We start from the raw sequence: 15,882 nt of genomic DNA, 5'->3' as shown, positions 1-15,882 counted from the left end.
CTGTGGGGAGGGTGTGTGAGTTTGACATGATATTTCATGAGATTCATCCTTCTTGATTCATTCCGTTCACGCTCTCACACACAAAGAAACACGTTTGTTTTCTCTCTGGAAACAACACAAAAGAAACCCGAGATGATCATGAAAAAAACACTGAAAATACCATTTTTGTTTCAAATAAATTGCCTATTTTTATACTATTATGAGCTTATGCATAATGCCATTTTAATAGGAATAAAACATTCTCATTACCACATTGCATCTGGATGTCTAACATTTTATATTGTCAATAAAAATCACATTATTTACAATGAACATTGAAACTATATTTTTTAAAAGCAAACATAAACAGTACCATGGGAAATCAATTATCTAGTATATATATATATATATATATATATATATATATATATATATATATATATATTGTTAATAATCAAACTAAATTCGTTTTTGGCATTACAGTAATGAGAATTCCATGTGACATGTCCTTGATTTTTGTAAAAATTAAATATCCTGAGTTATAAAAACAACCCACTCATGTTTTTATCCTACCATCAAAAGAGTAAAGAGCTTTGCAGTGGCCAATAGCAGGAAGAGGGTCGTCTTCAAACTCATCATCAAACTCATGTGGATCGGGCTGAGGTGGAGACCGATGCTCCTGGTTCTGATCGTCTGTGTAACTGCCTTCAGGACTACCAATAAAAATAGAAAATATTTGTCAATAAATGAAGTAATAATAGTGTACGAACTATACAACTGTCTGATTTATTCAGCAGTCGCTTTATCCAAAACCTTACAAATTTGGCATTTGCCCTAATCTGTATCTTACAGTATACAAACCTATGTTGCAAAGAAAAACTATTGAACATCCTTTAAATGTACCTTAAAACATAACCAACCCCCCATATGTCTTGTTAACACAGCTGCTGTGCCTTTTACAGTCTCTTCATTTCCATAGACAACAATCTTGCAGAACAGCAGGGACATCTCAACAGCCCCTTCTAAGCTTTGCATTACAAACAGTTAAGACTCCCACAGGAGACGACTGTATAGCAGATATATTATAAGCCTTGTCTTGAGAATGCAGATAATGTAATCAGGAAACACAGACCTCTCTCTGCCATGAGGAGCGTGATGGTTCACATCCGCACTGGACCGTCGCTCGCTGCGGGAACCATGCTTCCCTTCCACCTCTGCTAGCCAACTCTGAAGTGAAACACATTGTTTCGAATTAAATAATTGTAAGAATCCACTCAAGCAAAAGGTTAAAGAAAAACTTTGTCGAAGTGCATTGAACGCAAACAAAGAATCTGGATTGTGACTCCTCCACTAGGGGTCGCTGGCGCACAGTGTTGGTCAGCTGCTGCATGTCAAATTTGGCCAGATGTACGTTCCCGGAGGCTGTGCTTCCTTATAAGACCGCAACAATGAGCCTATCCTCTGGGAAGGTTACCTCATTTTTGTGGATCTCGGAACGGAGTTTCTCCATGTTGCATATGGTCTCTGAAATCTTGGGCTGGAGGCTCCCGGGGTCGCCCATCTGTGGATTCTTCTCATAGACGTCCTTCATTTTGTTGAGAGCATCTCTGTGATGGGGAACATTTGGGATTTTAAAATATAATTTTCAAACCAAAGATTACTGCATTTTTATGTCATTTTAATATAAAAAGAAATGAAAACAAACAACTTATGTTTTTTAAACACATATTTTTTGTTAACAGTATATAATGGATAATTAATATTACGTGAGAATAAAAAACTTCTATACACGATCTACCTTTGGTCCATTTCCTTCTGTAGTTCTTTGTTCAGCTCATCGATTCTCTGTTGCAGTTTTTTGCGTCTCTGTTCGGGGGGAAGGTGGCTCAGATCCTCTAATGTAGGTGCCTGTATAAAACACAAGTTAATCGTTCACCCAAAAATACAAATTCTCAAAATACTCATCTTCATGTCATTCCAAACCTGTATGACTTTCATCTGCAGAACACAAAGGAAGATATTTTTTGAAGAACGTTCTGAAACTGGCCCCCGTTGACTTCCATTGTATGGACAAAACCTACATTTCTCGAAATAACTTATTTTGTGTTCCACAGAAGAAAGAAGAATGGAACGACATGAGGGTGAATATATTATGAACGAATTAGTATTTTTGCGTGCACTATCGCGTCTTTCCCATAGCTTAATGGGCCCATTTGTTTGCACTGCAAACGTTGCAATTTTGTAATTTGAAGAAAGTTTGTAAACATGAACCCACATTGTAAGATAGACATCTTTAAGCTGTATGAATAAAAGGAAGGAACTGTTTAAGTCAAGGCATGTTCTGCACTTGGGAGCTAAAGAGAAAATAGTCTTATAACTAAACACACAAAATCTATTCTCAAACCGAGGTATGTCTAGAAGTACATAAAGAAGATATCAAGACAAAAATCACCAAAAACTTACCAGTCTCAACGACCACTGAGTAGTAAATGTTATTGTCACAGCAAGAACAAAAGAAAATCACTCATCAGAACCAGGTTTTAGACAAAACACTGACCAAGTTCGCGCCATGAGTTCAGAATAAGTTCATGCGAGTATGATATGGTTAATACCACAACTTGAAGTCTGGTCATTAACCTGAACTAGCCAGAAATCTGACGACGACCTCAACTTTGATTTCAACATTATTTATCTTAAACCATCCTATCGACTATATTGTTGCTGTTCTTTTACCGTCAATTGGAAAAGGTCATCTATTATGATGACAGATAACAGGCGTTAGGATTACAACTAACAACGATGCACCTGGCTAGAGACGGGTTCAAAGTAACAACATAAACAAACGTTGCTGCACATGCACGCTTGTGTGGCCCAAACTTAACTTCCGGTACACATCTGCAAAGAATAGAGTCCCTGCAGACTATATCTGATAACAAGCTAAATAAATAACTAAATTACATTAGCTAGCAAGTTAAAAGTACGTCTAGCCAGTATTCTTTTGGGTTACCAGTAGAAGAGCCGCTTCATGGCTAAACTTAAATGCGACAAAGTTACACGGCCCATTGAACAAATTGTTGATTTAATAAAATTAAACAGATTGTGTATTAACTACAATTAGTTTACGATAAAATATTGATCTAAATAACAGTAAATCGATTAAAATAAATAGTTTGAATAGTTGAATAGTTTGATAGCAACTAGCCAGACTGATCAACAAACACAGACCGGAAGGTAACTTCGGGCCAGTGTCTAATGAAACCGTCCATATAAATATAGAAAATGTTAATGAAATAAACGCTGAAGCTTGTGAGATTTAAGAACAGCTGTTTATAAATGTTAAATGTTAAAGAGTCTCCACATGTATTCTCTCTCAATTGTAGGTGAACAGTCATCATTCGTTCATTTGTGGGAACACAGGCGCATATTTTTTTAAAGAGATCCACGGCTGCATGATTAACATTTTTGTTGTGTAGGCATGAAATACACAAACAATAAGCTATTTTTCCATAAAGAGTTCAAACTTAGCTCAGGATCTTCAAAATGCAATTGTTCAAATCTGTGATATTTCCAGACTCAACTCCTAGATGCGTATGCACAAATATCACGTCACGTAGACCTATTCCCAACTCTTCCGTCTCCAAGAAGGATTTTTAGAAGGATGTTCATACATACAGTGATTTAAAATGTCCACCAAACACAAGAACAAGAATTTATGTATTTTCATTTGAATAAACAAATCTGAGGCAACATGAGTGGCAGCCACCATTTTTAGTACAAAAACATTTAAACCTTCTGAATGCAACATGCTTAGCTTTGGAGAGGGGCGGAAGATACAGCTTTGATGGTCTTCATCTATTAAATCACTGTCGTGTGAAAGCACCTTTGGTGTCTTTAGTAGTCGGCATTAGCGTTTACATCTTAAAAAAGAAATAACATCCACCCAACACACACCTCCACCACGTTCTACTGCATTATGCAACAATTGCAAGACGTATTTCAATATCCCACAGCTAAAATCAGAAGCACAGCTCTTCGGACCCAGATGAAGCTTAATTCCTTCATTTAAAAAACACTTTTCATCAGTCCAATCTTTTCACGTGCAGGAATCAGCTAAACCATGGGTGAGAGAAACCGGCTCAAGCGCAAGCTCTACCTTCAACTAACTTTAAAGCCACTCCAAAATCACACAGGCCGACTCTTACCCCTCTTCTCACAGCTCGGAAGGACTGGATCTTAGATTTTGAGATTTTCATTTCAGACAGGCGGTTTGTTATCCGCTCAGAAGGGAATTTGGGAGACTGGAAAGGGCCAGAGGGAAAACTTGGGCGGGGAGGGGGAGGAATGGTTGGGGGAATCTGGGACAACAAAGATTTTAGGTGAGCGTATGACCAAACATATTATGACAAAACAATGGTGGTAAATGAAAAGACTACTAAATATAACTTGCTAATGTTGCTTCCTAGCCAGTTTCAATCTTAAATGTTACTTTCAAAGGAACAAAAAACATGAAGTAGCACTCTCAAAAAAGAAATAAAGGTCAGGCAGCTTGTAGCAGTAGAGGTTTGAAAGCAGAAGTTCACCCTGTGGCAATAACACACAAGCTAGAAAAGCCTAGCATTGACGTTGGCTTTATTTGATTACCTATTAAGCAAACGAGCCTTAAAATTGAAAAAAAGTTGAAAGATGTGACAAAAGTGTCTAAACCTCACCTTGGGTTTCTTCCCAAAAAGCCAAAGCTTGTTTTTGGTTCTGCTGATGGCATGTTTGGGGTCTGGTTTGCCTGCCTCATTTTTGGGGGTCCCGATGGTGCCGTCTGACCCCGCCCTCTGGATGTTCTGACTGAAATCCTCAAATGGGAATTCACCAGGGGGCTTGAAACCCGACTTAAATGACTCCACAACGATATCCGAATCCTGTGGGAGGAAGATATCAGGTTTAACATTTTAACATGTTTCATTCAGTCTGCACACTCCCTTTTGTTTCTTTACAAACTAAAACTACAACTGTATTTGTACCGCACCTTTATTTGTGCTTTTCAAATACGTGACCCAGCCAACCTAAGTTAACAATACTGAAAATATTCAACTGGTCAAGTAGTTTCATGTTGACTGGTTACCAGCCCACATCATTTTAAGAACTGTATCACACCAAGAGCCCTGTGCCAGCACTCATATTTTGTTACGGCATGAAAAGGCATTATATGGACATTCGTATCTCAATAATGGCAACGAAAGATGGTCAACAGTTTGAGAGTGTGTTTGTCGAGGGTGTGGTGCTCATTACAAAAGAACTAGCTATATTTTACCACTTTAACAGTATCAATGAGGTTCATTTGACCTTAGCATTTCTTCAGAGGGCGTTGGGTAGTCCCAGGACAACTCAAAGTGAGGTCATAAACAAAAGCATACACAGAAATGGGTCATAATGAGCGCCAAATGGTTCTTTGCTAGGCGAAAGTAGTGACCATTAGTAAGGAATAATAGAGGAGAAATAAGAGAACAGAAACACAGAATGAAAAGCAGACTAGGCCGGATAATAATGTACTCCGTGTCACATGGGTTTGAAATAACAAAGGGGTGAATAAATTATTAAAATGATAGACTTATTATTGCCTAATGAACTTTTCCTTAAAGCAGAGTCATTTTTCTTCAAACTGCCCCGGGGACCTTTAGAAAGAAAAACAAAAACACTAGGTGTACGTCGCCTCCATTGTGGCGCCACAAGTAACCTTTTCATAAACATCAGTACCGGCAGCAGAATTCAGCAAACAGCAACTAGTGTTTTCCTTTCTCAACTGTCCACTCCCACAAGCCATCTCTGATACTGCCTTTCTCCGCTGGTGTACTGGATCATAGTCACCGAGAAAATCCTCAGGCGGAAGCACGGTACATTCCCTTCAGTTTATAATGGCGCATGATTTGTTACTTGTGGAAACGTACGTTGTGTGTTCCGGCACTTACCCTGCGCTCGTCCACATTTTTGGCGGCGGTCACCATGCCCTCCAGGCATTTGGAGATAATGGGAATGACTCTTCGTTCCACCTCAGCAAAACTCCGGTACGTCTCCCCCAGCTTGACCGTCCGACGTTCATCCATGTCCTGCAGATTCTGCAAACATATGGAAATGTTTCAACTTCAGGACATTAAACTCTTCTATATCAAAACATGATGCATATAGACAAAAAATACAATGACTCATTATGCACTTCTGTATATTCTTTTGGCAAACAAAAGCTCTAAAGAATATAAAACTCCCTCGCACTTCAATCAAATTGTTTAAAGTTACATTATTAAAAAATCTAGAAAAGAAATAATAATAAATAAAAAGCAGGTTTGGGGAAGCATTAGTCATTTAACACAACAGACAGAAAGCAGACAGTCTCACCTTGAATATCTGAGGGATGGACACGTTAAAGTGCTTCCACTGCTCAGTGTTTAAGTTTTGTAACTGGGCGGCGTACTCGTTCTTGCTTTCCTCTGCCATGTGTTGCCTTAGATACAGCTGGGACTTTGCCTAAGACAGAACGAATGGTCAATCTCTATTACTGACACACAGAGAGTTCAATCCAGACCTCAGAACAACCCCAGTGTTGGGTCCAAACGCTAAATTCACATGCTGTTTTTCTAATGGTTTTTGTCAGTTACAAAATAAATCAAGGATCACACGACCTACCTTTTCCACTTCAGACTTCGTGGCGTTGATGTCATTGTCTAACCTATCGTACATCATCTGTGATTTCTCTGCCTCTCTGCATTCTCGCTCAAACTTCTTTTTACTCTGTGAAATAAAGAAAAAAAGATGGGCTGTCAAAACAGACGGGATGTCATTCTTATGACACAGCAAGCACATCGCTGCACCGTTTGTCAAATCTGACAGGATGTGATCTGGTGACAAAAGATACTGAAACTCACACAAACATACATGCAAAAGAAGAGTAAGGCGTTATGGCTTCCAAAGCATCTGTGATTCATTTCGTGACAGTGCAAGACAGAGCAATAGTTGTGCTATTACGACACGGCAGTTCTCAACGCCAGATTGCTGGCCTCGGTCCACAGCAACCATAAAACTGCAAAAATACTTCAGCCTCGCTGTCTACGAGACGCACTGACAGGCAGGAAACCTACAAGATGCAGGAATGCAGCAAAGGGTACGAATCCCAGAAAGAGGGAAAACGGAATGGAAAAAGGGAGCTTGATAACATAAGTGAGCCACAGGAAGGTTTGCGTCGGTGCCAACAGCTTTCCGCTTCATAGCACTGTCACTTTCTTCGGTTTTGTGCGCACACACGCACGCACGACCAGACATCTGGATCCCCGGTCACAGCCGGAGGAGAGGTTGTGAATCGGTCACCCACATTTATATTTAGTGACACAACTCCAACTTGTAAACCAGCAATACATTAAACATTGTTCTCAAGTGCTGCTTATTTTCCAATCCTAAACCCCCAAAATACTCACATTATCCATGTGTTTCCAGCACTGGTCTAGATACTGCTGGGTCTTTCTTCCCTCCTGAAGGTGCTGTGGTGAAGACACGAGAAAGGAATTAAAAATAAAATCTCTTAGCTAAAGCATCACTGCGTTCAAGCTCAGGTGTATATAGTCGATACTCACATGTTTCCTCTCTGCCTTCAGGTCCATTGAGTATCTCATCAGCTCCCCGTACACTTTGTGCCCCATCTCCTCGGCAACGACCTCTCGTTGACCCGCGTAGTCATTCAACTCGTTCAGTATGGCGTTGAACGACAAACAGGAAGTGAACCTACCGGATGACAAAAACAAAATACTGATGACTATAGTATATATGATAAACTTGGTTTATGGTAAAACAGCTGTTCTCCATACATTTTCTAATGCATTGGTGGTATTAGTAATCAAATGTAAGGAATGTTTTTGTAAAATTTAAATTAGCAAAAATGTTAAATATTCATTATTTATTTGTATTAATAGACTTTTATAATTTAGTTTAATTATAAATATATTATAATAATTCTCTTCATACATTATAATATGAATATCTTATATCCCCAGCTTATATTTTTTGAAATAGACCATCGCACATTATTTCATGCACTTAACTTCATGAAAGCTGAAATCAAATGTCAAAAAAATATCAAACAAGACATTTTCCATGAAACTGTACCGGACAGCTCAACTAACAAATCATAATAATAATCTTACTATAGCAATGGGGGTAAGGAGACGGTTTTGTAAACCTATTCTTTATGTACTTGCTTAAAACAAGATTTTTGTTCATTTTTAACAAAAGAAACATTGCGACATTAATTAATTAAATCACAAAGCTAAAGACAGCGAAATGCAACAAACAAAAAATTAAAAAAAAAACGAGTACTAGAAAACATTTAAGATTTTCATGTGACGTATGCACTAGACCTCACATGAACTCAAATATGGGACATTTATTTGCTTAGGTTTTGAAAGCTCCCATTGTCTATGCCTTTATAAAAAATGAAATGCATTCAACATACAACACACACATACGCACAAACACACATGGAATCTCCTCAGGTTGCTTTCACGTCCCCCGGGGACCCACAGACTTCAGTCTATCTGTATGTTGATATTGACCTAAGGCCACCCTGCGAGGCATGACTAGCTCGCTATATTAAAAATCTCTCCTTCACAAGCACACTAGGCGGCCCGTATCTTCTCTTTGGGGGAGTGTGTGCACCTCCGGAGTTGAGTTCTAATAAGCGAGCTGTCTGTACACTTCATGAAGAATGTCCCGGGACAGAAACACGCTGAGAGAAATTATTCCTGTATAATGGAATTAATTACGGGATGTGGGAGGGTCCTGTGCTGACACCCAACATAAACCCCCCATTCCCAACCTACACCCCCTTACACCTAAACCTACAGCAAACAGAACATGCTGCAGCCAAAACGAGAATTAAAATGAGTCATTTAACATATTTATTTACTGTTTAACTTATTATCAGCTTAAACATCAGTTTATTAAAAGAACAACATTCAGTCAACAGAAAATAAATATTTAAATGGAAATTGTTCGAAAAGCAAGGCAGTATAAATGTAAAATATTTGACTTATTTCCATTTCTGTCACTGCCTGAAGCTCAACTCACCGGGGCTCATCATCTTTGGAGCGTTTGGGGCAGTATTTCTTCACCAGATTCCTGTTGAGAAACAAATTAATTTAAAATGCATATGATTTTCCTTCCCATTTTGCCTAGATGAATCAACATTACATTTCATTTAGGCATTTGGGAGACGCTTTTATCCAAAGCGAATTACATCCTATACATTTTACATAGGTATCTGCAATCCCCAGAGATCGTACCCACAACCTTGCGTTGTTAACGCAATGCTCTTACCACAGAGCTACAGGAAAGCAAAACATCAACATCAGGGATCAAACTTCATTTAAAAACTACAGCTATTTGTACAGCTCTGAAGGGAAAACAACAGTCTGTCTACAGCATGTTTGGTTTTCGCATCAGAAAATGTAAGCAGGCCACGGTAAACAGGCCAAGAAAGTGATGGTATGCTAATGCCTCTTCCCCTTCCCTCGTCCCACGCAAAATAAACTCAAGGGAAGGAACGCTTAGATGAATCTTATGTGGGAGCTGTTGAGAGACGCTCTGCTGCCGCACTTTGGCATCCATCTCTCTTGAGGGGGCTCTGTTTAGTTTGCAGGGGAGTGAGAGATCCCCTTCCTCAACACGCACCCCCACTGAGCTGCACAAATGATGCCTGTCACAACCTGTAGGTTCCTCAAATTCACTTCAGGAATTAGATCAAACAAAAAGACACTTCCCCTTTCCACGGCTTGGGTATGCTTAATACTCGGATCATTTCTCAAAAATAACTTTTATTCTTCTGTCAATGTCAGATCTTGCTGAATATTCACTAAATGATGACAGAATTGTCATTTTTGGGTGAACTATCCCTTTAATATACAAAATAACAATACATAACGGAGATATTCAAGAGTCATCTACATCAGCTCCATTGACTCCTCACTATGTCAGCTCTTGAGGGAAAACGCAGTCTGGGTGTTGCCATGTGTAACGGGCCGTGTCTCGCGGGGGTTAGAGAGCAGTGTGGGATCTGTCAGCTAGAATAAATGTGGTACACCAAAACGCTCAATGAGATTTGAGAGGGGGAAGAGAAGGGACTCTATGACCGTATCTAGGCAACGACAGAATGTCTACAGAGACATATGCATCCCAAGAGAGGAGAGAAATGGAGATCAGGAGAGAAGTAGTGAGAAGTGGAGACAAGAGAAAAGACAAAGCAGAGGAGAGAGAGAGAGAAAAGGTCCCAGCTGCAATGTCCTGCGGCGAATTCCCAGCATGTCTCATTCATAGTTTGATCTCACATCAAATCTTACAATGTGGAACCTGCAGGGGAAACAGCGCTGTGTTGTTTATGACCACTGATGTGTCTCTCACCATCACATCGACTCCCTAAGCAACATTACCTCATCTGGGAACGATCAGAAAAATCAATAACATGTCAATCACATGTCAATAACATGGATCAAGAAGGATGCCCTTGTTAGGGATATCAAAATCACATTATTATGGTGCAAGTTGTCAATACAAATGTATATTTAGACTGATAAACTACACCACCTGCGGAGGTAACACACACAGTTTCTGTGTACGACTAAATACTATGCGATATGTCCAACTCCTTTTTTGACAAGTTGACCATGTTAAGTCAGAATGCATGAAGGACTATTGCACCACCCCTTTAATATATTGAAAAAGCAAAAAATGCATTGGTCAACAGAACCAGACATCAGAACTGATGGCAAAAATGTATAGACTCACCGTAACTGCTTCGCATACGTCTGCTCGATATCCAGACGCTCCTTCACGAATTTTGAATAGCGCTCCAGAAAATCGATGCCCCATTGCGTGTGCTTGTCCAGATTTTCAAACTGGTCCTGATCAAGAGAGAGAGAGGAAGATGGAGATCGAGTGAATGGAAGTTTTATCTTCTACCGGCCTGCTGCTGCCAGACAGGAAACATGAATATGGAAAGACTTGTTTGAAGAATATTAAACATTTGCTGGGTGACTGCAGAATATAAATCTTTGAATAAACATTCACGTAAAGAACGAGGAGCGTTTGATTCCTTTGAGCAGAATTTGAACATTTCTGGTAGTCTTTAGTCTATATACAGCATCTTAAACATGATCCAGATAACAATTTCAACCTTCTCAAAATGAATATACAAACTGTAAACCAAGAGAAAAAAATAAGTAAATCATGTGATCATTGACCTGTTAATCGAGATGTTTGGAAGGCTGTTTTACAAAAAACGACAACCACATAGCTATTGATTCCTTCACAACTCCTTCCTGGTGGAACATTCTTCCTAAGGCTGTCCGGTCAACCACATCTCTCACAACCTTCAAAAAACTACTTAAAACCCATCTCTTCTGTGAATACTTGACAGACAAATGAAAAAAAACACTAACCCTCTTCTCTCAACAGGTAGTGGTCTGGCTTTTGTTGAAACTAGTAACTTTGTATTAGCACCTAATGTACTATTGCTTTTTTGACATATCGCTTATTGCTCCCGAATTCTTTGCAAGTCGCTTTGGATAAAAGCGTCTGCTAAATGACTAAATGTAATGTAAATGTGATAAACATTGATCGCTAGCCTGCATGGTCTTAAAGAATTCAGAATTAAACTTTATTTCCCTGTTTCTGGCCTGTGGTTGATAAACACCAAAACTATGTTTCCAGGAATTTTTACCCGGCTTAATTATATGTGTTATTGCTCAGATTTATTATTTAATGAAACACAATATATTGTTATTGTCAAAGTTACGGAAAAATGTCTGTGTTTTAACTGTCATTCTGTCGTCTAAATAACCGCAGAGTGCCAATCTGGACGGCAAACTGGCTGAGCTGTTCCAGCTCACAGCGATTACATCACAATCCACACCGCCAACCCAACAACACATACTGTACACAACACCATCCATCTGCGGTCTGAACGACACACAACTCTACGGAGGAGTAAAGTTTACAGCTTAACATTTCAGGCCTATTTATGGTAAAGCCCTCGATTTAACAGACTCAGATGGGGGAAGTAAAGAGAGCAGGGAAAAGCCCCACCCGGCTTTAGTTTGAAAACTCTGGGGTGGCGTTTCTGTGTAAACGGAATACGCAGGCGTGGTTGCCCACGTTTGCTTACTGATTGGGTCGTCCGTATCATTGCGTTTGCTTCCCTGTTTGTTAGGCCTCTATCATATAAGCCGTTATGCTACGACAATGACCAAAACAACCGTTTTGTTTAACATTCAAACTGTGCTGCGTACACGAATCGACATGGTGACATTACAGTAATGCGAAAGAGAATCAAGAAGTAAAAATAGCTCACTCAGTACTGCGATGTCATCCGTCGATCGGTCTGAGTGGCATCAAATGAAATCAAACAAGTTACCTCATCTAACGTTATCCACACGAAGACGTCCTTGCTTTTCCTCGCCATCGTGTTCATTTTGTACTGGTCAGTTTGTGACTAGTAACCAACTGTCATCCACAACCAACTGATGTATGCCCATACAACTGTTTACATTTATATGCGCATGCCCTTGTCTATTGCCTATCATGTCTGAATGGTCAAGGGACATGCGTTTTCAGTAGTGTAGCATAAACGCAAATTTCTTTCTATAACGCATGTGGAAACGGCAGTATAAACAATGAACGTATTCATTTTTAAATGCCGTCTTTGGACAACAGGCTAATGTAAACACCACCTTAGATTTCCAGTCTTGAGTCCAGCATGTGAGAGTCAGGCGGGCTGTATGATGAGGATGACCTCTGAGATGTGACGCTGAGAGAGAGAGACAGGCATGCAGGGTATCACCCTGATGCAGAGCCAATCTGTTCACGGGGGGCACAAGACAACAATCTCTCCCCTGTTCATGAGCAGATGACATCCGATAAATAGCGATTCAGTTGGCGTTTCCATCCAAATCAACATTCATGGTTAGGAAATGTATAGTGCCTCCTAGACACATAGGACGTTGACAAATAAACTGTACATGTGTCCTATGGTGTGACATTGTAAACAAGTAACAATGAAGATGGATCTCTCATATGCTATTTTATAATACAATTATAAAAATAACAATATAAAACATTTTAACAGTTTGTTTTCTACCTTTTTGGTGTCACACCAAAAACACATTTACACTTTGTCTCTGTGTTTAAAAGCTAGACAGTCCACGGCCATTTATAATGACACCCATAGTCTTAAAGGGATAGTTCACCCAAAACTATCAATTCTGTCATTTCACCGTTAAGTTGTTCCAAACCTATATACATTCCTGGGGCATCACTGACTACCACAGTAGTTTCCTATTATAGACGTAAACAATGCCCCAATTCTGTTTAGTTACAACTTAAAAGTATTCTTCCAAATATCTTTCTTTTTGAGTTTAGTGGAACAATAAAATGTAAACAGGTTTGGAGTTTGGGTGAGTAAATTAAAACAGTAGTTGGGGAAACTATTCCTTTAAAAACAACTCTGAGATGCGACAACAGCACAAGACATCCATCTAACACAAGCGTACAGATGAACATGTTGCAAAGTTCCACTGGAGCTTTGTGTTCCGTGTTGATCAAAAATCAAACCTCCAACATTTTGGTTGTGCGCCTGGATCACAAAAAAACTACCACACCACCCCCATGCGAGAGCAGAGGAGAGGAGAGCTTTGTTGTGAAGTTCTGGCACTAGCTCTGCGATATGGGAGCCAGCCAATGAACTTCCTCCACTGGTGAACAATGAACAGAGCTCTTTACAGCATCTCGAGGAACTTGACACGGATTACAACCTCATTTGATATCCCTCACCCTGAGGACTTCTGACGAAAATGATCAGGAATAGACTTGATGACCACTCATGAGAAACGTTATAAACTGAACCATGTTACGACGAGGATATTAATGAAAATCACATGTGTTGTGACACCAGGGACGTGCACATCACGAGGGCAATGCCTCATTAACATGATGACCCTAACACAAGCAACAAACAACATGTAATGTGAAAAATAGAAAGAGAGAGACTGAGAGAGAGAGAGAGACCAAGAGACAGGATAAAGCAGGAATCTCTGTTTAAACACATAAGCAGCAGTTAATCATTACTCCGAGTTACATTCATTGCACAGACTGCACCACACAGCCAACCATTCAACCGCAGTCCCTGAACACTCACATCACATGAGGTAGGAGTTTAAATCCCAATTATCTCCTAAGAAATGATGAGTATAGCATAAACACATAAGCATGTGGGTGTTTTATGAGGGCCAGGGAGGGCGCATTAGTCCTGTGGGTTCAGCGATGGTCGCTGCTGACAATCATTTTAGCAGCACGCTGACCTTTCACTCGAGTGGGAAAACATTGAAACATTGTCTAGATACACCTACTTTTCATCACTAATAGCAGAAAACCAGCACAACCCTAGGTTTTTATTTAACACAGTGGCTAAATTAACCATAAATCTTCAGCGGCTTCTGATTCTGTATAACAGACTGTATAGAGAAAAAAGTATAACTTTGCAACCAGAAGTGAAACCCGCTGAACAGACAACCAACTACAGCGCCCCCAAGGAGAAATTGCTAATATGTTTTACCGTAGATCACGATGAACTAGAGTTTTGGGTTCCTCGCCACGGTTTGCATACTGTTTTGCACTGTTTGCCTGGCATGGGGGGCTGCTAGAATTTTACGTTTTATTTAATTAACACTGCATATAGGAATTTATAGTCTGTTTAATATTTGCCCTGTATTTCTCTCTCCTTATCTTGGGTGTGTGGTTCTAGGTGATGGCCCCTGTGTGTGTGTGTGTGTGTGTGTGTGTGTGTGTGTGTGTGTGTGTGTGCACGTTTGTATGTTTGTCTGTGTGCGTTTTGTGTGTGGGTGTGTCTGCATCTGTCTGTCTGTTTTCACCTTATTATGTATAACCTTATATGTTTTGCTTATAGTAAATATGTTTTCTTTTACAGCTGGCTATGTAACCATGAACATTTTTAAAAGCGCTATATAAATAAAGTTGACTTGACATCCAACCTTTAAAATGGCAATGGTTAAACAGGTTATTACTTCCTCTTTCAGTCTGACACCACCTGCACATTGGTTATAATAAGCAGTATAATAGATTAATCCATGCAAGAACGGAATAAAAATTAAGGAACAAGATATACATTTAGAAAGAAAATGTCAAACATGCCCCCATTGGTTGTCGAGAACTACTATGTGGTTGCCAAGGGTTTCTGACTAGTTTCTAGCACATTTAATGCCGAAGTTTAGATTGCAATTCCATAACACAAACAATAACAGTTTACAAGAAATGACTGCCTTAGCAAACACCAGTAAATATAAAGTAAATATTCAGCGACTTACTGGGAGAAAGAAACCGAGGATTATGAACCACAAACTGGCAGATTGGTCAACCAGCAGGTTCCTTCACAACACACATCCACAGAACAAAATCACACCAATGACATCCAACACACAGCTTGAGCCATGGGTCTTAGTGCCATGTGTTCTCTCTGACCAATTGCAACAAAAACAATATGAATATGGTGGCCTGTCCGCTTGTTGCGTGTCTGTCATTGGCAACATTGATGGGTCCCACGATGCTAAATGTTAGACAGGCCCAGAATGTAAGTCGAAACTCAGCCTGTTAAAATATTAAACAGTGAAATGAAACAAAAGCAACAGCCAAGGGTTGGCATTATTCATTCTATTCTCTGGTCGGCTCCCTGGCACTGTTGGTGCCAGAGGTAGGCGAGCACGCTCGCTTTGCACCCTTACGTCACCCTGCCTAAACCCTCCTGAATAATTTAACTCAATGAGTTCATGCAGGCTCCGCCTCCAGAGCCTAACTGGAAGTTGC

At 39.8% G+C, this 15,882-nt stretch overlaps 1 protein-coding gene across 3 annotated transcripts in view; it reads right to left on the bottom strand.

Moving 5' to 3' along the window:
- fnbp1l (formin binding protein 1-like) overlaps window positions 1-15,882 on the bottom strand; it is a 38,203-nt gene that overhangs the window by 2,190 nt on the left and 20,131 nt on the right. For 2 of the 3 annotated variants that reach the window (XM_079466652.1, XM_079466651.1), the window contains exons 2-13: window positions 10,795-10,910; window positions 9,082-9,132; window positions 7,593-7,740; window positions 7,437-7,499; window positions 6,652-6,756; window positions 6,364-6,492; window positions 5,940-6,086; window positions 4,689-4,892; window positions 1,778-1,887; window positions 1,454-1,586; window positions 1,112-1,206; window positions 553-692 (exon numbers count right to left, since the gene is read on the bottom strand). In XM_079466652.1, the coding sequence (XP_079322778.1) occupies window positions 553-692; window positions 1,112-1,206; window positions 1,454-1,586; window positions 1,778-1,887; window positions 4,689-4,892; window positions 5,940-6,086; window positions 6,364-6,492; window positions 6,652-6,756; window positions 7,437-7,499; window positions 7,593-7,740; window positions 9,082-9,132; window positions 10,795-10,910 (1,441 nt within the window). Of the gene's footprint in view, window positions 1-552; window positions 693-1,111; window positions 1,207-1,453; window positions 1,587-1,777; window positions 1,888-4,181; window positions 4,335-4,688; window positions 4,893-5,939; window positions 6,087-6,363; window positions 6,493-6,651; window positions 6,757-7,436; window positions 7,500-7,592; window positions 7,741-9,081; window positions 9,133-10,794; window positions 10,911-15,882 lie in introns of all 3 variants that reach the window. The other variant, XM_079466650.1, reaches the window with a different exon arrangement.

Source organism: Barbatula barbatula (assembly GCF_947034865.1).
Source record: "Barbatula barbatula genome assembly, chromosome: 11".
Classification (NCBI taxonomy): Eukaryota; Metazoa; Chordata; class Actinopteri; order Cypriniformes; family Nemacheilidae; genus Barbatula; species Barbatula barbatula.
This window is presented reverse-complemented; position numbering and strand designations above follow the sequence as displayed.